This window comes from Oenanthe melanoleuca, chromosome 1A (assembly GCF_029582105.1).
Source record: "Oenanthe melanoleuca isolate GR-GAL-2019-014 chromosome 1A, OMel1.0, whole genome shotgun sequence".
NCBI classification, from domain to species: Eukaryota; Metazoa; Chordata; class Aves; order Passeriformes; family Muscicapidae; genus Oenanthe; species Oenanthe melanoleuca.
The window spans coordinates 63,256,909-63,281,246 of NC_079334.1; the positions used below are offsets into that span (position 1 = coordinate 63,256,909).

Genomic DNA, 24,338 nt, shown 5'->3' on the forward strand with positions numbered 1-24,338 from the left:
CTGCTTAGAAAAATTTCCTCAATTCTCCATAGTCTCCAAGCTTCTCCTTTCATGGTTCATTACATTCATTGGCTAATTCTGCTATCACCCAAGTACATGGGTCATCACCCACATTTGTATGCATGTCCAATTTCCAATTATTTTCTTAGTAGCTGTTTATCACTAATAGTTACTACCCTGCCTGAATTCTCTCCTAACCACCCTGTCTCATTTCTTCTTTCTTTGCAGAAAGAAAGATTATTGTTTTGTCTTGTTTTGTTTTAATATAAGACACTTGCTATCTTATCTGGTCATTCATTTCATCCTCCTTCTTTATAATGGAACTGGTTTATTACCAGCACTTCTTTTTACAAATATCAGGGGAAATAAGCCTTTCTTATTCTCCCAGTAATTCCTATGGTGAGCAAGAATTATTTTGCTTTCTTTTCTTTTGAGTTGTGGCCAATTATATTTTTTCTCCATTGCCTCCTCCTTTACTTATGGGGGTTAACTGTGACATTGGTGAGCCTGGAGTCAGGAAATGAAGCCCAGCAACCTTGTTCCCTTTCCATTCACCTTCAGGGGTGCCTTCAAGGCATTAGGAGAGAGTTGGGAGGAGGGAGGACTGGCAGGACCCATTTAGGCTCATGACTGTCCTGATGTGCACAAGGATGATCTATCTAGAAGAGGAGACAGAGCTTATTTGTGCCCAAGGCTCCCCCATTGAACCTTGATCTGCTCTTTGCAGTGTCCTCTCCCCGCCCTTCTGCTATTGACATGGGCAAGTGCTGGATGTGGTGGCTGCTGTGACTGACAGGGGACCAGACCAGGGGATCCAGGCAGCTTCCAAGGCATGCTGGACATGGAAACTTTTGCTTCTTAGGGACACACACTGAAGCTGATTTCATGCACAGGCTCTGAATATACAGACTCAGTAGAGAAGACTGCAGAGGTGCTGAAGGCATCTGTGCTTCTGCACAGGTGAAGTTTCTGAAGTTTCTGTGCTTCTGTAGATGAAAAGCTGTTGATTTTTTCCATTCCCTCTGAAATAATGATGGTTCTATTACAAACCTAATCCTTGGTTGTATCTTGCATCTCCTGCTCACTCAAGAAGGAAAGTCTCCTCTTGGGTGCTCACCCAGAGTGGAGGGAGCCTCTGTCTTACAGGACAAGGTGTATGAGACCCTGCCCCATGGCCCAGCAGAGTCAGGGGCCAGTCCCAGACACCACTCTGCTGCACTTGGGGACCACTCAGGCACAGGAAGCCAGACTACCAGTGGGGTAGCACTGATTTTCTGTGCCTTGGGAGCTGGACCTACCCAATGCATCACACTTTTACTTGACTCCAAGGTTAAAGCAGCTTCCTTAGCTATCCCATTTCTCTCCTTCCCTGACCTTTTGACTACCCATAACATCTGAGCTTTGCCATCAGGCAATGAGCAATGTAACCAACATCTGGCAAGTGAAGTTCAGCCTCTCTCTCCTGACCTTCCCAGGGAGGAACTGTCATTCTGATGTGTAGTATTTTCATAGCATGATTTACATCTGTGTTAAGAAGCTTCAAAACATTGTGGTGTGTTCTTAAAATAGCAACTATGCAATATGCACAGATAATTAAACTGATGAGAACATCCAGGAAGACCAATGTGCTTCATCTCCCAAGCTCCTTAGGGGAGGAAAATCCAACATTGTATGTATGGAGAATCTGTTGGTGGAGTCAGCTCTTTTGACTGCATCCCTAAGTATGAGTACAGATAGAGAAGATGAATGCACAAAAGCCCACTATGCTTCTGCAGGCATTCACCTTCCCCAGTCTCAGCAAATGAGGATGTAGCTCTTGTTAAGTTTAATTCATTTCCCTGCACTCACAATTGGTGTATAAAATAAAACAGGATGACTTAATCCTATGCATCTGACCTAGCACTATTATTTACTTTATTTTATTAACATTAGGTTTGCTAACAGAGGGTTTTTTAAATAAATGATTTTAATGTGTTTAGAAAATGTGCTACAAAAATAAGCATTCACTTAGCTTATTAAATATTTTCAGCCATGAAGAAATGACTTTGAGGGAGGAAGGAAACAAACATCTTTATTCAGGAGAGATTTTTAAAAAGCAAACAGAACATAAGAATGCAGCTAAGCTAGTACATCTTGGGAAATTATTTTTCCTTTTCCACATCAGCAATAACAGATCAAGAGCATTTCCAAGCACCAATTTTTGTAGGCTGCATGAAGGGAGATGGACATTTCTACAGTTGATTTGAAACTGGATGAACTAGAGCGCTTCAGAGGTTTACAGTCGAAAAGATAAATGGATTGTGTGAGCTGTCCAATTTCATTATGTGCCCTAGCCAAACTCTTTCTTTAATGTTTGATAGAATTATGATCAAATATTTCAAAATAAAAATGCTGACCTCTGTAGAAATTGTTGTTGACCTTGTCAAGGTAGGTTTAATGCTTTAAAAGAATACCAACAATCTCTCAGTGATATAAAACTTTAACAGACACTACCAAATCGAAATATATATAGAAGGCAGCTGGTTATTCACACTGGCTGAGTGCTTATCAAGCCCCATTGTCAGCTGAGTGTGAAATGGATTCCTGCCCAGAAAGCTGGCTCTGAAGCTGGCTTCATGTTCAAAGTTTCATTTGCCACGTGATACAGCCAGATGATTTGAAACACAATTGACTTTCTTGCAGCAGTTGACTACCCTGATTCAAAGTTATACACATCTCCAGAAACTGAAAGGCAAGTACTCATGAAGACCCAAAATACTTTAAGCCAAACATTTACAATACTGATTATCTGAATAAATTTGTCACATACTTTCTTAAAGTAGGCCACCTTACTTCCAACCCAGAGTGCTGCACAGACTGCCATATCTGTGTCTTGTTTCCTTTGCATTAAGACTTTGAACCAAAGCCCTGCACACAAACCCTCTTAGCTCCCAGCATATGCAATTCATATCTTGAGCTGCTTCAGTTTGTATTAATTTAGCACCAACCTCCACCTGGAAAGCTCCATCTAATCTGGCCTCTGTATCCATCACTGCTGCATGTTACATGCAAAGGGAGGTGAAAAATCTGAGCCCCCAGTTCTGTGATAAAACCATGAGATATGTTTAGCCTCAGTAATGTCATTGCTTGCTTAAGGTGATTACAGATATTGACAATGAAATCCATTCTGTTGAGGGGCATCTTCCACAGGTTAAATGCCTTTGTGTTGAAAAATGAGACTTTTCTGACTCTTTGCAAGGATGCGGGAAAGAAGAGTTTAATGGTTACCCAGGCTTCTTTGAGGCTGTGGGAGCTGATTTGCTATGGCCTTCTTAGGTAACTAGTACTGATATAGCCAGTGCTGCTGAACCAGTGACCTGAGATCAGCTGGACTGGGAGAAACTGAAACCACTGTGACCTTGAAAGTTGTGGTTTTCTTTAAAGCACAGATGCTTCATTCCACTGCTTGTATGAAACTGATGGCCCTAAGCCAGTGCCAAGCCCTCCTGTGTGGGGTGTTTTTCTTCTGCTCTGCTGATCTACCATCCATATTTTTCTCATTTATGCATACAAATCTTGGAGATGCTTCATGCATGAGGAGATGGGAAGCTACCAAATAGATCACTAATAGGTTCAAGACATTGAGGATGATTTTAAGGGCTCGTGAATCTGATCATCATAGATGGCAATGGCTTTTCTTCTGCTCCAAAGGAACTGAATTTGCTTGAAAGTTGCTTGTTTGGGTCCACATAAGTGAGTACCTTTTTCTTGCACCAGTCCTTCTGAGTTAGTGCCTCATATGTTTTCTCTGAATTCCCTGAAAGTTTAAACAAATCAGAACTGTCAAATTTGGGATGTATTTTCTTTAAAACTGTGTTAACCCACAGCATGCAGCTCCTGATGATACTATAAAATTTTTCATGGAGTTAAGAATAGCCTCCTGAAAACACAGTATTTGCTGAAGTAAGCACATAGCAGAGCAAGCAGCCAGCCAAGCTTGTCTTCAGGACTGTCTTGTAAAGGTCAAACCAGATTTGATGTTGTGTTAGGACTAGGGAGAAACCCAAAGAAAGATAATAGAGGAAGGATCTGTTTCTTCCAATAATCCAGAAACAAATCTAGAAAGTTTAAATAAAGAATAATAAAAGTTGCATGTGCAAATTGACTTGGGGCAACTTTTAAACTTGCTTCAGTGATGTTTTCATGGCTGATTAGATGAGCTGGCAGTGACTTTGGCAGTGCTACAAAAGCCATTTTTACATCAGTCAGCATAAGGAATCCCACACTTTCCATCAAATCCCTCCAAAAAAGAGTTCTGCTTTCCCTTCCAATCCAGTTTTGCTTCTGTGGTTGGCCAGATCTTCTCACTCAGTTCATGCTCCTGGCCACAGTTCAGCTGGAAAGGACTCAAGCGTGGCTTGAGTCCTCACACAAGGTTACCCTGCATGGTCCTTCCTATGCTCAGAAAGATATCCCAGGGGGATATGTGAGGATTTTGACCACTTGCTCTAGAAACCCTGTGCAGAAAGGAGTGCTTGTGCATGCACAGATCAGTGCTCTGGCACACAGGAGGTGCACTGGGGACACAGGAGCTGGCACTGATGCTCCATGGCAGGGGTGTGCATCAAGCCTTCACACCCAGACTGCACAGCTCAGAGATGCAGACTCTTGGGGGATCCCAGGAAGAAATACTTCACAATGTGCTGCTCCTGCTGGCACCCCAGGCAGTCAGGGCGGACTGGAACATCAGTTTGAATATCAGGCATGCCAGGCACAGCATCCTCTCCCTCTCCCCAGCCCTACAGGAGACAGGGCAGATCCTCATGTGGGATGTACTGCACTAAGGCACCAAATCTCCTTGTACTTCAGTTCTGTGCACAAAAAATATATGACCAGAACCAGGGCCAGCCCCAAACCTGGGGTTTTCCTTCTGCCACCCTCAGCACATCATCCAGGCTCTTCTTTAATGTGTGTGGGGACATTAGCTGTTGCCAGTGGAGACAGAGAAGGGATGGAGTGGGCAGAGGGCTGAGGGAGGGAAGAGGGAGATGCTGAGGCTTTTGTTGTGGAGGAGAGAAAGATCTGTGCTTGGAGCAGATTTCCTGTCCCAGTACCAGCTGCAGCTGGCTGGTCTCTTTGGATGCAGTCACCTGAAAACTCTGCTGGAGTGGCAGGATGATACAGATGGCAAGAGAGAGGAATGGGGTCACTGGGCATTGACACAGACCCCTTCTGAATGGGGGAAGAGAGCAGCTGCCTCTGCATCAGACAAGAAAGGGAGGAGGGATGCTAGAGACCCAAAAGTTCTTTTTCATCCCAACAACCACTTCTCATTTTGGTTTTGACATGAATTTGCCATGCAGACTTGGCCAGCTCATGTTTTTTGCTTTCTGTGACTGCAAAATTATTTAAGCAGATTCCCATTGCTAATATGTAGGGGAATTAGAGAGCATCAGCAATGCCTTCTGACTTAAGATATGGAGTTTCAGGTATCAGCTGAACCCAGAAATACAGCTAGCTGTGAATATTTCTGAGGCAACTTGTCAGTAGGTTGTTTCTAATCCTTTTGCCAAACAGATTTTTTTTTTAGAAAACTTGGGGATTTTTTTGTCTATTTCTCTCTGACCCTAATAAAACTTAATTCCCACAACTTGAGGGTGTTGATTTTCCAAGAAAAAACGTCAGTGGCACTCTGTCACAACCCTCCACATTCCCGAGGCAGCTGCTGGAGGCAAGTTATCTCATTTGCTTATGTAAATGAAGAAAAGAGATTTTTAGACTGACTCTAGGAAGGAGGTGCTGCCCGTGCCAGCACGAGCAATTCTCCTGCCACCAGTCCCCAACACAGAGTTCAGTTCTTCCCTGATAAAAAATAAGGCTCTCCCTCTCCAGGCATTTTGCATTTCAATGAATAATTTTTCACCCAACTACATCTCAGCCTGCTTTGATTATGTGCACTCCATATATTGACATAATAACGTGGAGTTGAGGAATAGAGGATCTCTCCCATAAGGGGAATTGCAGCCCATAAAGCCCCAAGCCTTTAGCCTGAGCAGTTTTGTACAATATTATTACTCTGTCTTCTGTCTTCTGACCAAAAGGGCCATTACTGGGTATTTACACAACATTGTATGGAGTGACTTTGGATTTTTCTTTTCTTGAAAATGTGTGAAATGGGTTAAACTAGAGGATGATAGAGCTGTTGGCAGACTGGTTGGACAAGAGGAGAATTGCAAGTGAGGGACAGTTCAGTGGCCCCTGGATGAAAGAATTCCATGTTCTGTGTAGGAGGAAGCAGGGGAGGGAAGGAATTGCAATCCACAGCTATGGGGCAATGTGCTGCCCAATGCACACGGGTGAGTGTGGAGCATTTGCTGGCTTTCAGCAGATAAGGCTGCTGGCCAGTGGGCATCAGTGCCCTGAAGAGCACTCAGAACACACAGGGCTATATGGGCTCCTTTACTGTCCTTATCTCTGGTGTTGGATGATAGGGTTGTGGTTTTAGAAGATTATCTAATTCATGGGGAGGACCTATAGTTTATTTCATTAGCAAATGCTAATAGTCAGTGGAGGGGAAGAACTGTGCATGAAGCACTGTTTGGCACTTCCATTTCCTCCTGATTACCCTGCCCAAGGCTGGAGCAGACCAAGGAGAAGAGCTGTTCCCTGCCTGGTAGGACTGTGCTGGGCACAGCCAGGGGAGGAATTGCTCTGCATTCATGCAAACTGTTCCTTTTCCACCTGAAGGAAAAGGATGCTGATGGACTGGCAACACTGCACACATTCCCCAGCCTACATTGTGACTCAAGCCACCAAAAATATGTTTTTCAAACATTCAACCTTTGAATGTTGAGCAAAACTTGACTAAATCAACATGACTTGAGAGGCTGCTTTGAACTAAACACACTTTACAATCCATCCTGCAGAAACCAAAGCTGCTCACAGCTAAACACCAGTGGTTTGAGCCCTGGAGCCTGTGCCTGGCCACAGCTGGGTTATGGCACAAAATCAGTGCTGAGCACCAGTCCTTCAACCTTCAGCATTGCAGCACTTGGCTTAGCAGTGTCTCATCTCTGCATTCTTGTGCTGTATTGCACTGTAAATCCCTCCAGCAAGGAGACAGTGGATGGTAGCAGTGTTTTTAACCCCAATGAGTGAGGCATTGCCTGGTGTGAGTTGGATACCTTGTTCCCACACTCCACATGTGTCTGTGCTGGATGGATTTGGGTGGCACGTGCCTGTCCATATGTTGAAACTATACATTACCCAGAAACCTTCTGCTGCAGAGAATAAGGGAGAAGCTATGACATGGGGGAGGGGGAACAGATAGGCTTGTTTGACAGTTAATAAAACAATGAAATATACTTTGTGTGTGCCTAAGTTTCTAGGGACACACCAGCAGCTGCTAATACCATGTCATCTGTTTTTTATTCATGGCACTGCTGGACTGTGGATAGATAATCTCTCTCTATAACTCACTCATTTCTAAGCTTAATGGGAAGCTGTCATAGAGAAACATGTTTCTCTGCCAAAAGTGGGCAGTCTGTCTTTCCACTGGGGGAACACATGATTTCAGAGTTCCTTGCTCTGCTCAAATCCCAGTAACATTGTCTTTTAATTATACTGAATATTGAATACTGGGATGCTTGTGTTTCTGCTGTATTTTCCACGATGACTGATGAAACAGCTCATTCTGTCTCTGTCAGAGAGGTGCTCCATTCCTCTGGTTGTCTTTGTGACCCTCCTCTGGACCCACTCCAACAGGTCCATGTCTTTGCTGCACTCAGGGCTTCAAAGCTGGCTGCAGCACTCCAGGTGGGATCTCACCAGAGCAGAGGGGAAGGATGACCTCCCTCGACCTGCTGGCCATGCTTCTTGTGCTGCAGCACAGGACACGTTTGGCTTTCTGAGCCTCGAGTGCTGCATCGTGCCCAGCTTTTCCTCCACCAGTATCTCCATGTCCTTCTCCACTGAGCTGCTTTCAACCTCTGCATTCCCCAGCCTGTCTCTGGGGAATACCAGATACCAGATGTATCTGAGTGTTGCACTTGACCCTGTTGAACCTTATGAGTTTCCCATGGACCCACTTCTCAAGTTTGTACAGGTCTCTTTGGATGGCATCCCTTCCCTACAGCTTGGTGTCAAGGTTCTCCAGTCTATAAGAGATCCTTCCCCCCAGAAGGCCTCTTCCTCCTCCTCCCATCCTGTGGCTAACACATGCCCGAAACATGTCAGTATTACCACTAAACCTGTGTGACAGTGACTGGTGTTAAGAGGCACCAAAATGGGGTCTTCATGCTACCTCGAGCAGCAAAGTCTTGCTCTGCATGACCTGTATCTCACATCCTTCTTTTCCTCTTTTCAGCACTGCTGAAAGGTCCCATGAGCAGACCCCAGCCTGCTCCCCCAGTGGGTACAGTAGCCCATATTAATGAACTCATCCTAATATGAACTCATCCAATAAATACATCAAATACATAAAACTCTGGGATTTAGACATTGAATCAGTTTGAATCATCATTCCTCATGCAGCTTCCCTTTTCCAAGGAGCTCTCAGGCTTGTCCTTCCTCTCACTACTTGCCTTCAGTGCTCTCTGTGCTCTGCTGTTGCTCAGGGAAGTTGCCATCGTGTCTAATTGGGAAGAGACACCTAGAGTGCCTCTGTGCAGAGATAACTGGAGTGCCTGGAAGAGACACTCATCCCTTGTGGTTAATTTGCCAGTGCTGAGTGCTCCTTTAAACAGAGGCAAGTAGATTCAGACAGAGCTTGGACACAGTGTGCACTGAAGTTTTCTTGGTGTAGTTTTGTAGTTTTTGCAGCACAAACTGCTTCTGTAATCTAGGGTGTGGAGTGGGCTCTTTAAGCAATGGGAATTGCAGGGAGACATCCCTTGGAGTGTCAGCCAAGTGTGATCCCATATGGACCTTCTTGCATTGCCTCTGATGCTTTTTCATCATCTTTCTTCATGGCAAGTTCAAGTCACAGAGCTACTACTAAGGCTCAGCCCTTTCCCTGCCACCTCCTGACACCACTAATAAAGCTCTCCCTTTCTTCTAAGTCATTATTTGAACAAACTTTAGCTGTTTTGGAGGGCAAGGAGGGAATAAGTTCACTGCTTCAAGCCTGCAGGATTGCAAAGAGCCCCAGCCATGTCCTTGCTGTGCTCCTCACTGCTGAGGCTTTGTTGATGCCTGGCATTCCAATTTCAAACAAACCTCTCTGGCACGGCCCAGGGAGCAGGGAAGGATGTCTGGGCCATTCTGCTAATAAGGAGGCAGCCCCTAATGAGTCCATCTCTGCTTCCCTACATCTTCAAGAGGGGAGGAAGAAACCTCAGAGTGCCCTGAAGTCAGGTTTGACTTCACAGCAGTTGTCTGCTCTGCAGTATCAGGAACCTCCTGGACAAGGCTAAGTGCCATCATATGGCAGGTGGATCCTGACATATCAAGTTTTGTAGAAAATGTCAAGTTTGCAAGTCCAGGAAGTCCAGGCTGCAAAACATAACTTTTTCCAGGCTGGAATAGGATTTGGGGAGTACAAGTAGGGATCCAGAGCCGGGAGAGCACTCAGGTTACTGCCATGAAGAGAAGCCTCAGGGACAGGGTTTGGCTAATAAGTGGCCAGTGTCTGTGCCAGAGACTCACACAGGAGTGTGGGTTCCTCAGCCTTTCCTCCTGGCAGGAGTAAGCACTTACCAGAAGCAGACTCTTCTTCCCCAGGGCCACAGCTCCAGTGTGCTGGGACCACAACCTGCTCTCTGCTGATTTCTCTAGTAACAATACCAATTGATATATAGAACACTGCTCTTTACATGCCTTTCTGCAAAGAGGGTCCCATAGCAGGAGGGAGCAGCAGGAGATTCCCTGGCTGAACCAGCAAAGCATGTTCACCCCTCGCTGTCCAGACAAAGGATTTGTCCTGTTGTTCCCCATCCCAAGCTCAGGCCAGCCAGCTGCAGCTATGACAGCCCCACAGGCTGCTTTTTGTGATCCACAACACATGGAGGATGCCAGGAAGGTGTAGGTAGCAAGGGGATGAGGAGCAGCAGATGCAGAGGGGTCTCCACACCTGCTTGGGCAGCTCACAGGGCAACACAGTCCAGCTCTGTAGCTCTGCATCATTGAGGACAAGGTTCAGTTTCCATTCAGAATGCCACCTGTTACCCTGATTTATTTCTGTGGGATGCACAAGGTGCATCTTGCTGACCATTCAATTGCTTTGAATCCAGAAGGTCCCAGGCTCACCTTCTATTGATTGCTCTGGTCTCAGAGACCAGTGCTCATCTCCTTCAATGTGTCTGTGATGGAAGTTTTATTAATGCAAAATTTTCCCTCTGGAAAATGAAGTCCAGAAATTAATAATGAATTAAAGCAACTTGCCACAGGCATTGCTAATGAGCTCTTTGTCTGCAGTGCTCTCATGAAAGGAGGTCACTGCTCAGCCGTTCCCATCGCGAATGGCAAGAAGATTAACCGCTAACATCGAGCGTGCGGGACTCTCCTGGGACAGGGGGACAGGCTGCAGCTCAGCTTCTGCCTGGCTGGCTTTTCCTGCCTTATCCCTGCTGGGCAGGTCTGTCTTTACTACCTGGAGAAGACACTTTCCTCCCCTCCAAACACTCAGGTTGGCTGTCTGTGTTGGGAGGACACCTGAGCCATTCCACTGGAAAGAACAATAACCTTGCAGAGCTTAAGGGGCGAGTGGAAGGTAATCTTGGAGGGGACTAGCAGGGCTTAACTTCACTGCTATAAGCCTCTTCAGGGACTCTGGCCCAGAAACCAACCTGGCACCGCTCCAGTGCTGGGTCTGCATCTATTGTTCTTTTCCCTTATCTCGAGAGGCAAAGGGTTATCCTGCCTTATCTGCTACCACAGGCTTTGGAGGAGGCCCTACTGGAAATCGTGCCCCTGCTGAGGCTCAGGGGGCTGTACTGGGAGAGGAGCATCTGCTTCTGGGCAGGAGACATGGGAAAGCTGTCACACCATGCTGACCACCTCTCCTTGGCTTTTTCAGCCTGGTCTCAGCCAGCAGAAATAAGGAAGCAGCATGTGGCATTTACCCATCCTGGGAAGGGTGGCTTAAGGCAGGTTTTGGGTGCTCTCATCACTGGATAGCTGGGGGTGGATGCAGCAGTGGCAAGGGAAGTTGAGCATCACTTCTCCATGATGTGAACAGCAGAAGGGACTTTCTCCCTTGTCCAACATCCCCTATGACAGTGTTGTATGAAGGATCCATAACTTCCCCATGTCCACAGGCAGCCTCTTATACATCAACTGTTTATTACTCTGTCCTGCTTTCTTGCAAAACTCAACCTTTAACTTCCATGTGTTTAACCCAGCCTTGGGAAAACTCTGCAGGGTTTGAGACATGATGTTTGACCACTCTTTCCCACCCCTGCCCTGTCAGGTGGGACACCCAGCCAGGCTGACTGAGGGCTCACTCCCTTGCTTGGCAGCACAATTACTCATTTATCAAATTACTGAGTCATGCAGAGCACTGGGCACCAGGCAGTGACAGCCACACAGCTCCCAGCCTGCAATACATCAGTCATGGGGATGCTTGGATTCACCTCCATCAGCTGTCCTCACCACGGCCTTGGCCATGGAGGTGGCAGTCCTGCCATGCATTCCCACCCCTCCTCTTGTGGTAACTGTGAGCTGAGAAGAAATCCCTTTCTGGTGCAGAGAGAATTTGGCCCAATCAGAAGAGAAAGGAGCAGAAACCCTTGGTCAAGGACAGGGGAAACAAACCTCTCTTCCTCTCTCTCCTTTAAAACTTGTGCTTATTTGTCTGTTGTTAAGCTGAAAACTCACCCAATGCCCCCACTAACTACCTGCATTGAGCCTGTGTTTCTCTGAATTCAGCTGGCAGTCTTGCCATTCTCTTTGTCACAATATTTGTGTACATCATAAGTCAAACTGTAGCTTGTTCTTAAAATGCTCTGACAAAGAGAGGTTCATCTTACAAGGGACAGGGATGCTGCAAATGTCTGTCCCACCCAGCACAATGCCAGGAGGGAAGTATCTGAGGAGCCTCCAGTGAGACTGGTGTAGCTGGTGTGCTCTTTGCTTGGGTCTTTGATGGGACTCAAGGGGACAGGGGACCTGACCACGGTCCCATGCCTGATCCATTCATCTCTGAGCACCATTTGGGAGCTTGTTTGGGGTCAAGGTCAATGCAGGTGAAGGTCAATGCAGTCACCAGTGTTGTCATAACAGAGCCTCCAATGGTTGTGCCTGAGAAGTCTGACTTGGGAATTAAAATGAAGCTGGTGGAATCCTACCTATTTGTTATCTGTCAGGCTGTTCCTCCTACACAGCAACTTCTCTCATATTCATTCTGAGGCTGCCTTAAGCCAGAGCTGCATTTAGGCACAGCTATTGCTTCTTTTTTTGTTGTCATGACCTAGAAACCCCCCATGCATTGGATGCCCCCACTAGGGAGGACAGAAGACACTGTAATGCTCATATAAATGCCTGGAAAACATATTGAGAAGTAAGTTTGTCCCAGCTGTGTCAGATAGTGTGATAGTGCTGGGTTTAGGGACATTTTTCAGAGAGTATAAGTCTTATGAATCTGTTTGGAAGTTAGGTACAAAGCAGGGTTTTTTCTACTATAGCTATGTTTGTGTTTATAGGATGGAGCAGTTGATTATGACAGCAGGGTTCTCATATCCCTGCCACCCATTTCTGCACAGTGTCATAATTTCACCTCCATTTAACAACAGGTTCACGTCTGGGGTAACTGACTCAGCTGCTTGGCAGATGTATTGGGGCAGTCAAGCCTGCAGACAGTTTTATTTTTACTGAGGCTTGCAGCACAGAGATTTGTAGACCAAATCCTTATAAGCAGTCACCAGGGAGCATTGTTGGGATCTCTGAGCCCAGCTGTGCCAGTGCTGCTGTAACAATTGCAGCTCTGGGAGCTGGGGCTATTACAAGGCTGCCATTACCTGGATCCTTTGTACCCCTGTTTCCTACAAGTGACAGTCAGGATGAGAGCTGTGCTATTGCCAAGGTTTCAGAAATTTGGTTGGAAAAACCACTGCCCAGCAGAGCAGATGAAAATTCAGGCAGGAGGCAGGAGAACACATTAGAGCTAAAAGACAAATAAGGTTTTGCAGAAAATGTAATGAACCATCCTCTGTTTCTCTGAGCTTGGCTTTTATTGTCTTACAAAGAATATTTTGAAAGTGTGTGCTACTTTCCTGTCTTTCCTTCCAAGTGCCTAAATTTGAGGATGTATATCTATACATGCTTATCTCTATATGACAAGCAATAGTGAATGGGAAACTATTTTGTTCTGTCATTTACTTCTCATTTGGTCCCATCACATCCTATCTTTTGGCACTATGTATTTTCTTAGTGTTATGAGCATATATCTATGCTGTGTGTGAGAGAGTGGGTGTCTGAATGGTGTTTGCAAAGGCCCTTGATAAAAAGCTTTAACAACTAAAATTATCAGAGAGGCAGGAGTGGGCTGGTCCTGGTAGATCCGAGCACTGGCAGGCAGCAGATCATCTGTCTGCAGAGACATTAAGTGCTGAATAGGTCAGAATTGCCAAGTTTTTAGTATTTACCTAGGAGGGAAACTACTGCTCATTTCAAGGAGCTAATGTTCCTTGCAGATTTAGCATGAACACCAGAGGGAACATAAAAGCAACAGCTGTGGAGTAGTTTCAAGGATAGTGTTTTCCTCCTAAAGCACAGTGCAGTTCTATCCAATTCTCCTCATTAATCACTTTCTTTCATTTTTGTTTTTCAGCCAAAGCTTTTGGCCAAGGAGCTGCTTGACTTGGTGGCATCTCATTTCAACCTGAAGGAGAAGGAGTACTTTGGAATTGCATTCACAGATGAAACGTAAGTATGAGAAATCAGAGACCTAAGAGGCAACTCTAGGTAACAGAAAATCTTGGTAAAAACACTGTGAACACCAAGGTCCTAGACCAAGGTCTAGGGAGGCATGGACCAAATTACCACAAAGTTTGAGGTTTTATTTCAGGACAGGCCATATCTACCCCCAGATTAAATTACAAGAATAAAATTTGCACTGGAGAAACATTAAAGGTCTGCCAAAGGCAATGATTAGTCCCAGACTGTGACCCCTCAGTGCTACTGCACCACCCTGCTACATTTTTCCAGCTGTTTTCTCTCAGAAGTAACACCATCCTTGGCACATGGACTGTGTCTTGTATGGACATCTACCCACCATGGTTTGCAGTAGGTTTTTTTCTTTGTATGTTAATCAGGAAGAGGCTTCCCACACCTAAATCCTTTTTTTAAAAAACAAGATTTTCAAGCCAACGCTGCGTCCCCAGAACAGCTGAGTCAGCAGTATTGCTGTCATGAGCCAGTTCCTCTCTCCTGCTGAAGTGGCAGGGAAATGTAAATTATCTGCTGGAATAACGATTCAGGATTGGGCAATCAGAAGCTGCTGGATAATTGCACAAACATATCCGCATTCATCTCGGCAGCAATCACCCCTCCAAAGTCAATTCCTTTGGCAAGCACCTGACTTGGCCAGCCTGGGGCCATCTCAGGACACAGTTCTAAGGATGCAGGAATGCTCAGCAACAGGCATGTGCAGAAGCAAGACCCAAATCAGATGAGATCCCAGAATCCATCCCAGTTCACTGACATGAGTAGCTCAACCCTGTAGATCTCCAACCCAACAAAAATGAATGAGACTAATCCTCCAACGAGAAGCAGTAGGAGGCACTTGCCTTTTATAAAGCAGGAAATTGCTCCTACCACAGTGTTTATTCTTGGAGAGAGCAAGTTACTCAGTGGGTGCTGCCTGAGAGGCACAGGAAAGCCATGCAGGGAAGCCGAAGCACACTAGGAGATGAAAATGTTCCCTTAACAGTCCCAAGAGCACAGGTGAGAAAATAAGGCAGATCTCAAACTGTAACCAGAGAGCAGCTGAGCAAGATCCAGCTCTCAGTTCAGCTGGGTGGGCACAGGGCTCCCCTGAGAGTGCAAGGGAAGCTAATGAGGAGGTGTCAGCAATTAGAGAGAGCCCAGCCTCCCCTGGAACTTCCAGATTTAACTAGAGCAAAGGTCTGGGTTAGCAGGGGGGAAGTGTGAGATCTGACAGAGGTTGTCAAGGCAGAGCTTGAAGTCACATAGCAGATGCAGATGGATGTGCACTGTCCAGGCAGGATTCAAAGGGTTAGGGGATGGCATCCACTCACTTGGACACCCTTCAGACCTGTAGATGGAGCAGGGTGCTTTTTAGGAGATGCTCGGCCAGCCCAGATGAAAGATGTAGGGACACCCCCACTAAATCAAAGAAGTGCAGCCCAGAAACAAGCAGTAAGTCCTAGCTGGTCTGAAGCCCTTCTGCTGTCCCATAGTGACTCTGACATTTGCACTGAGGTTTCTTCAGTGCTGTGAAAATAACCCTGACAAAAGTATTTCCTCCTCGTAAAATAGTTTGAAGAGAGTTGACACAAACAGCAATTGTTTTATTTTAGTGAACACAGCCAAAAAATATACTTGGAGCCTTGGGCAGAGTCTTGGAAATAGATGTCCCAAGACAGCTTCAGAAAATAAACTAGGTTGTCTATAACACAGATCTTAACCAGCAATGTGAAATGGAAGTTTGAAAAATTCTCTTTCTTCAAAAAGTAGTAAAAACAATCTCTTAATATGTATTTGCAGGGCACATAACCCAGAGCTTTACCTAATACAGACCAGGAATGTAAAAAGAAACCCTTTTATTCTGTGACACAGACCCTCAGGGACTTCTTTCTCTTCAATCTCCACTGAGTTTCCATGTGCTTTACTTGAAGGGGACTCATAACCAGCTAAAACAGAACAAGCCTGGTTCATAAATGTAGTCTGAGGTTGGCTAAATTGCAAGTTTAGAAAGAAGAAAAGCCACTAAAGTATTAAATCAATTCTTCTATTTAAGAGTAAAAGCTCTATGAGAGTAATTCATTTAGAAATTATTTGGACTGGGGATTTCCATTCATTAGTTGTGCTCTATCATGACAACCTTAGAAGAAAATCAATAGGAACAACCTTTGCGTTGGCAGCTTAATAGTTTCTTGTGATAATATAGGGCCATTACTGCATTCAGCGTGACTAAAATTAGATTGTCTGACTATTATGGAGGGGAGAATAACACCTCCTATTTTAATGATCATAGGGACACTTTACAGTGTGAGCCATTAACTGCGGGAGAGCAGAGGTCAAAAGGGTGTCCCCGTACAGCACGAGGGGCTGAGCTTCTCAGGAAGTCAGAAGAACAATATCCTGCTTGATTAGAAGTGAAAAGGGATGGGAAGAGAGCTTGGGTTTTAGCTCAGCTGGTTATGAATCTCCATTAACCACCCTTTCCCTTCGTGTCACCTCCTCCAGCATTCACTGAGAGCAAGTGGCCAGGATTAACCTTCTGCTCACTGCAGACTCCTCATCTGGGCCAAGGGCAGGGTTTCCACATCCCTTACTTATCCTTAGATCTGAGTCACCTGCTCCTCTGAGAGCTACCAACCTTTGCATCCCACAGCTCCCCACAGAGCAGGGTAGCACCCTTCCCTGGAACACCCTCTCATCCCTGGGAGCTAGGGGAAGCCTACTCCACCCTCCAGCCATGTGGCAGAGCCACATCCTGGTTGAACAGCTGGTCCAATGGAGTGTGCAGCTCTCAGAATAACGTCCTGCTCTGGCACTAGACCAGTTTCTTTATCACCAAGTCCACTGTGTTGCAAAATTTGTACAGTTAAACTCTTACGGCCCCATGAGCTTCTCAGCTCCTTCACAAGTAATTGAGAAAATCTGTGAGCTTAAAGGGTTTTTTGTTTCTGTTGCAATTGATGGAAATGGAAATAGAAATAGTTTATATGGTTTCTATTACATGAATTGGTCTTTCTCAATGTCCGTCAAATTCAGAATAAGTCTGAAACTGAAAGGGTGTGAGTTGGTTTATTGGTCCAAATACCTTTATAACACAAATCAATGTGGATCCACTTTTCAGAAAACTGGACACTAAGCAGTAAAACTGTATAAACAGAACCACCTGGAGGCAAAGAACTCATTGATGTGCCACTCTTTACTTATAAAAGAAAACAGAACTACTGCACACAATCAACAAAATGGACCCTGGGCACCAAAATCCATACTCAGTCTATATCCTAAATGGACCCAGGTTTTTTTCCTAAAAGTGATTATGTGGTTATTATTGACACACCAGTTTAACTGCCAACAGGAGTACAACCAACAGAGGAAAATTATCTGACTTCCAGTATTTGACCTCCCTATAGGTCCCCCAAAACTGTTTGCACCATTATTTCTGAATACACTGATAGAAATATCTGAATGAACAAATCGATGGTGATAATGAAACAAAAGCTACTTTGTGTCCCTAATTGAACTGTGAAGGAAATCCAGCTAGACATGGACATGTATGAACGGGGTCCCAGTGCAAGCTGTGTAAATTGGTCCATGAAAACTGTCAGGATTACTACATGCCTAGGGCTATATGGCCATACTTTTGCCTGTCTTACACGGGATTGTGCTCCATGAATAGTTCTGCTGACAACAGAAGGACAGATTCCAGAGCAAAGCATTTTGTGGTGCAATGGCATCAGTGTTTGGCTCCCTGATAGCCCACATTCACAGGCAGATACCAGTACTGCTCACTGCTGCTGCTCTCTACATGCCACACATGCACGCTTGAAAACAAGGAGCTAGGTGACAATCTGCAGTGCAGAGCCCTCAGCAATGAAAGATTGTAAGTAGTAATTGAGTACAGTGAGCAGTTAGCTCCTGGCAGGGATTTAAGTGACCTTTCTCCTCTGAAGGAGCTTTGGATTTAAGCTCCATGCAGATGAGACTAATGAAACTCTTCAACCTAAAAACTTGGTGGCAATTAAGTGTGTTATCCAGTGCTCAGAACTGTGTACATAAATGTGGAACTGGTATGCATATGCATATATATGATTATACCAACCAGTTTCTCCTGTTAAAATGCAAAGAGAATGAAGAGAGAAAGTCTTTCCAAAATAAGAAATACCTTGAAGTGATTTCTTTGTGCTGTGCACCATGGCTTCTCAACCCTTCCTCGTGCACAGGAGGCAAACCCAGACATTGCTGTTGGATAAACATAGAGGTAGACAGTAAGTCCATTGTCAACAGCTCACCCTCAGTGGGAAACTGGTGTGTAACACTATCAGCTGGCTGGTGGCTGCTGTGTTGGTGATACAAATGCAACTGGACAGGTTCAGCATAGGATGTCAGGTTTAGTGTGGTTTTTCCTTGCTCTGACAGCATTTTGTACCATGGCCTACATGGTAAAAGCTCAGGTTGTACCTAGGAATGGCTGAGCATGGCTAGCTTCAATCCCATGTGTAACTGTGGCCTTCACAGCTAATTTCAGCCTTCCTGAGGCCTGTTAAAAGCAATATAACAGCACTTCATGACCAAAAAAATAGGCAAAATTACAGATTTCAAGAAATGGGATGCAGCAAGAAAGCTAGAAGTCTCTAGTTTTTTTGGGTACCCAGGCTGAGAATCTTTCTATGGGGATTATTTTTGACAGCCAGGAGCATCTGCCTTCCAAAAGCCAAACCTTGTTAAAGTACACACCTGTGCTGAACAACAGGGAATGATGCATGGATCCCACACTAGCATGCCAGCAGCAGAAATGATGTAAGGAAACCCCCTGTATCTTGCTGCATGCCCAGCTGTGCACCCTGCCCAGAGGAAGACCAGTTAGTTCCTACATCCAGATGAGTTAATATGGCCATCCTCACCCTGAACCCAGGCTGGGCAGACTTATCCTCAGTCCCTGTACTGCAATGGAGATATATGGGGTGAGCAGTTTGGCTTGAAAATCTGCATTATATCACCCCTTTCCAGTAGCCATGCTGCCAGCAAGTCTGTGCCCCTAACACAAAGTATAGGCTGCCCTTTACCTAAAGTGAAAAAAATAGAGAAAAAAAGATTTTAAAAATTTACCTAGAGAAAAAACTGTCTGAAAGTTAAAATATCTTGGAGAGAAACACATGAGTGTCTAGAGAAGGGGATAAAACAAGCTTTGTTCCTTTTATGCACCAAAAGATGTCCAGGATGAGTGTAAAAAGTCCCTGACTCCACATGAATAATTGCACCTGGTTGAGACTTGGTACTTTGCAAAACAGATGCAAAGGCTGCTTAAACTGAATGCCTGGCTTCTACATGGCAAAATTTGAGAAGAGCTTCTTTCTTGACATATTGACCACAAGAGTGAAGAGTGGAGCTCACTAGTAATTTAGAGCCCTTTGGTTAGAAGCAGCGTGCTGTGCTGCCCGTCCTCTTCTGCACCTCCATGAACCAGGGCAGAATACAGAAATTCCCACTGAACCCACCTGATTCAAAGACTCCTGAAAGTGATACTTTCCCCTTTGTTTATTTTTCTGGGAAAAATGGAGGGGGGGGGCTGTAAATCCAGGGATGTCATTGCTTACTTTCTAAAGGGGCTTCTCAGGTGCCCAAAGCACATGAAATCCCTTGTGAAAGCTGAGTGTATTTGCTGTACATATGGTACATGGCTAAGGCTTGTGGCCATTCTAGAAGGTAATTTATTGGTTTTTAAAAAGCAGACTTCTTTCCTTTTATTCATTTTCAGTAGAATGAAGAATTATTCTTGAGGATTATCATGAGCTGGCGAATAGGCACTAGAACAAAGCTCAGGGCATCTGAGTTCTATTTCCTGCTTTATTTGCTGCATGATTCTCCCCCACATAATTTCAATTCTCTCTCCCCTTGCTTGTCTAGATAGCAGAGTACTGAAGGCAAGGGCTGCCTCTCCCTCTGGGTGAAATCTGCTCTGACTGAAATCAACAGCCAAAAGCTTGCAGGGTGCAACTCTAGCATCACTGAAGGCAATGGCAAAATTCTGTCCAGCTTCAGTGGGGCCTGAATGTCACCCTAAGTATTTCCACAGTGTCTAATTTAACAGTGCCTTTATCTCAGCTGGGGAGTGAGATGCCCCTGTAATCCAAATAATGGTATTTATAAAGCACCTCTCACGCACACACAGCACTCTACAATGTGGGGAATGTGACAAAGAACAGAACTCCTGCCCAGCAAAGCTTCCAGCAGCAGGGCAGGAATGGATAAATTATAGGAGAAAGTAATAACGACAGGTACCATCTAGGCAAGAAAAGCAGCATGTGGTAATTGTAGCTGGAACGCTTCATGGAGCAGCTGTTTTTCAAGAGCTCTCTGAAGGAGGAAAAAGGAGGTCTGGGCAAACCTAGAGAGGCTATTGCAGGCATGTGGGTGGTAAATAAACTGTCTGAGGCTGCAGAGTCAGGTTTAGCCTTGAGTGAAATACTGCAGGCGTCATGGAAACTCTTAACCATAAGGATTTCTAATGAAAATCTTGACAGACTTTTAATGATACAACTGCTCCAGGGGCCTGTAATAAAAAGGTGAAGCTTATAACATTTTGGGCTGTCCTGATTGCTCAGTGCTGCCAGCTTTCACCCTGACAGATTGAACTTTAGCAGTTTGATTCCCAGACTGAAACACTGCCAGGATGATACTGCCTCTGCTCCTCAAACATTTACTATGTGTTTTTCAAATATCATGCAATAGCCCAGGGCAAATAGCACACATTTTAGTTCACATTTTGGTTCGTATTTTGTAGCACCTCAGACCTCATTGCTGTGAGGAGTGAAAAGCTCTTTGGTGCCAGGCTCAAAACTGTCTCTTCTCTTGCCAGGGGACACTTGAACTGGCTTCAGCTGGACCGCCGGGTGCTGGAACATGACTTCCCCAAAAAGTCAGGACCAGTTGTTTTGTACTTTTGTGTCAGGTAAGTGCCCGATGGCAAGCCCTTCCCATGGGATACGGCTACAGACAGCCTGTTTCCTGGAGGCCAGGAAGTGAGGCTGTCAGTTCCTCAGAAACACCTGTGAGCAAACAAACACTTCCACAGAGGTTTCTTTTGAGCTCTTTGCTTTGCAACTCTTCTCACTCAAGTGTAAACAAGTAGTAGCCACACCAACCCCCACAGCTGTCCACAGGGAAATGCTGTACGAGGGCAAGATCAGATGTTATGTATTTACACTTCTAATTGTGGGCTTTGAGACAGAAAATCCAGGCTGAGTAGGGTGGCAGAACACCCATTGGAGCCAGCAACCTGCAGGGTGAGCCATCAGTTTCCTCTGGATTGTGCCCATAATGTGCATTCTATCAGAGACCAAATTAATCCCTGTACAGTTCTGTTATATTCACCTTCTGAACTCAGTGCTACAGTGAATTACCCACAAATAGCAAATGATGGCATTTTATGGCAGCCAGTTGGTTTCTACATGGCTGGACAAGACTGTAAAAGTTTTAATGAAGATTATGGAACTTTGGGAGCTTAAAACTTCATCTGGGATTTTTACAAGGAACTGTCAGTGTTTCGAAGCTGCTGGAAGCTGCCAGTGCTCTTATGCACACAGTGCCTTTGCCTCCAAGAGAGATATTTTCTGAGAAGACAAATTTGCTCCTGCAGCTTTGAAATGCCCAGAGAGAGCCTGGAGGCTGGGATGGCATATGTACAAAATTAAGTTGAGGGTTTTGACTTACTTCTAATGGATAGCTCATGTCTAGAGCAAGCCAGTGCAGTGTAACTGTGTCTTTTTCTGTTAGGCATTCCACTCTTGTGTTATATTACATCTGACATCACTCTCATTCATTCCATAGTACCCACAAAAATTGAAGACCTACTTTTGGGTTTCTTCCAATGAGTGAAACTTTTTTTTTTTTCTCCACATAGTGATTGTCATTCATTTAACTTCCATTACAAGGCAGGCTTTTTAGGAGAAGAGACTCCTTGTTCTGTTATGTCCCCATATTTAGTGGTAGATGTATCTTAGGACAAATCAAGCCTGCACAAAGCCCTGTGAGTCCAGAATTAGTCTGATATCTCCCAGGAGAAGAATTTAGTCAATATTTTGGATGCTTCAAACTGTAAGGGTAGACCTAGAGCTGAGCATCTTCAGCCTGTGAGATCCAGATCCACCTATGCTTAGACCTACACAAAACTGTTGAGGCTCATTAAGAACGTGGCCAGTCAGTTACCAGACATCTTGTCCAGGCACCAAACTGGAGGAGTCTGTGCTGAGACAGGGATCCCATGGAAAGCAGGAAAAGCCCTGAGTGAGCAAGAGCTAAGTGCTGGGCTTCGGAGTGGAACTGTAAAATGTGTGAAAGCCGGTGCTACTGAGCCACTCTCATATTCATTTCAAAGACCACTCAACAAGCATAAATATTGCCATCTGTATTGTTTTATGAAAGTTGGCAGCGCAGTGGAGACCAGTCACTCTAGTGGAATCCCAGCCAAGAGACATCCTAGGATACAGATCCATGTAACAGTGAATGAGTGACCCCTCCTGTTCTGGAATAGCAATCCATAGGGAAAAACAGCATTCAATGTCTGCACATGTAAAAACCATACTGACTCTGGGCTTATACTCTTATTGATGGCAGTAATGAGTGGATTGTCACACTGAGTTACAATTTGGGTTGGACTGGGAGCCAGCTGCCTCAAGAGTTAGGAACAGACATTAACTTACTGTGCCTTTTCTACTGCTTATTTCCCTTGTGGATGTCAGATGCTGGCAGAAGTTAAAAAGTTTCCCAGCACATAAGGAGTTCCTTGTGTCCATCCCTAAATCTGATCTGAGCAGAAGGCAATTGAAGACACCAACTCCAGCCAGATGACTGAAGTTGGAAAGGCCCCACATATCTGTTACCCAGTGGTTTCAGTTCTGGCTTGGGAACTAAAGCAAGGGCTGAAAGAAAAGTTCTAAAGAGACCCACCCACAGACAGGGGTTTATTTTCACAATCTGGGGGTGTGCAGCACCTTGCAGAGCCATTCATAAACATACCATAAACAGAATGCTCCCTCTCCCCTGCTGCCATCAGGCAGAAAGCAGAGATAATTAGTGCTGTACTATACCTAATCACAAATGTGTTAATTTTTAAGGAACTACATGCCCATGACACCTACTGTGTCACAGGTGAAAGCTTGCCTGTGGTTGCAGATACCCTTTTGCATTACCTCTCCCAAGCATTGCAGCTGACAAAGCTTGGGTTGATGATGGGAGCCCTAAATGGGGAGATACAAGTAATACAAGTAACTGGATATGCCAGATGCTCATGACACAGAATTCTATTTATTGCATCAGGATTTAATTGTAATTGTGTGGATTTTTCCCTCTAGTTGAAGTAAATGTATGGTTCAATCACACTACATAACTACTAAAGAGATGAAGCCTCAGGCAAGAAAAGTAAGGGATAGTTTGTGAAGGGGATAAGCTACAGTGAAAACATTTTCACCTTTAATGTGACCATCAAATGGTTTTTACCCTCAACATTCCTGCAGCAATGTTGAAGGGCAGCATGCTCACCAAAGATGCCACAGATTTTTTAGCCTGCTCTAAAAGTATATTTAAAGCAAAGCCTGCCTTCTTAAGAAAAGGCTTCTTGAAAGAACTGTGCCAAAAATAGGAAGTTTCACAAGCTTTGCAGTGTGAAATTCTCCTCCCTTTTTAAAAATCTCTGCAGCACTGTTGAGGCTTTGTCTTTTGACACACATTTCCTTGGGGTTTGACATAGTTGAACACTGATCTCCAGTGTCTTTCCTCTCTTCCATTATCAAAGACCAGAAATTTCACAGCACTGTGTCAAAGGAGGGGGATTTTAGGAGGATGTTTTTAGCATTGGTTTGTAAGAAATTGCTCCTTCCATTGTACATTTACACAGCTACCAAAGCCTCCCTGTCTTCAGGTTGTCATCCAGTGCTTCAATGAAAGCTTTCCACTGAGAACAACATAGGAATCTAGGAAGCAATCAGAATTCCTGGGCACCTGTGAACTACCCCAGGGCCATTGTGCAATATTATTTTATAAGACTCTGCTAATATCTGTTTACACAGCTCTAAAGACACACATGAAAGGAAGAGGGAGTGCCATGTGTCTTGAGGGAGGAGGGATGTTGGGCAACAGATTGGGAGTGATATTAGTTCTCACCTTAGATTTAGCTTCTCTGGATAGCTTTCTATAGCCCTGGTTGCTTGGTTGTTGGTGAGACTAATTCCCTGCCTTAGAGGGTTTGCAAGTTAGATAAGAGTCACCACTGAAGTCGTGAAGCAAAGGGTAGGAGTGAAGAAAGGTGGGATTGCCTGATTAGTTGATTTTACAGAGGTGTTTTGAGGCAAGAAGGGAACAGAGAAAACATACCTCACACTGTGAGCTTTGGGGTAAAGTGCAGGAACCTAAGTACAGCATGGAGACCTTAGAAGCAGAGGTAAATAGAGATTGCAGAGGTTCAGATACAGATGCATCCTTTTGGCTGGGAAGAAAGCATTTTGCTC

The 24,338-nt window shown here is 44.8% G+C and overlaps 1 protein-coding gene across 1 annotated transcript in view; it reads left to right on the forward strand.

The window, feature by feature from the left end:
• FRMD4A (FERM domain containing 4A) overlaps positions 1 to 24,338 on the forward strand; it is a 174,414-nt gene that overhangs the window by 64,425 nt on the left and 85,651 nt on the right. Inside the window, exons 3-4 of the mRNA XM_056516370.1 lie at positions 13,745 to 13,839; positions 20,693 to 20,785. Of these exons, the coding sequence (XP_056372345.1) occupies positions 13,745 to 13,839; positions 20,693 to 20,785 (188 nt within the window). The remainder of the gene's footprint in view (positions 1 to 13,744; positions 13,840 to 20,692; positions 20,786 to 24,338) is intronic.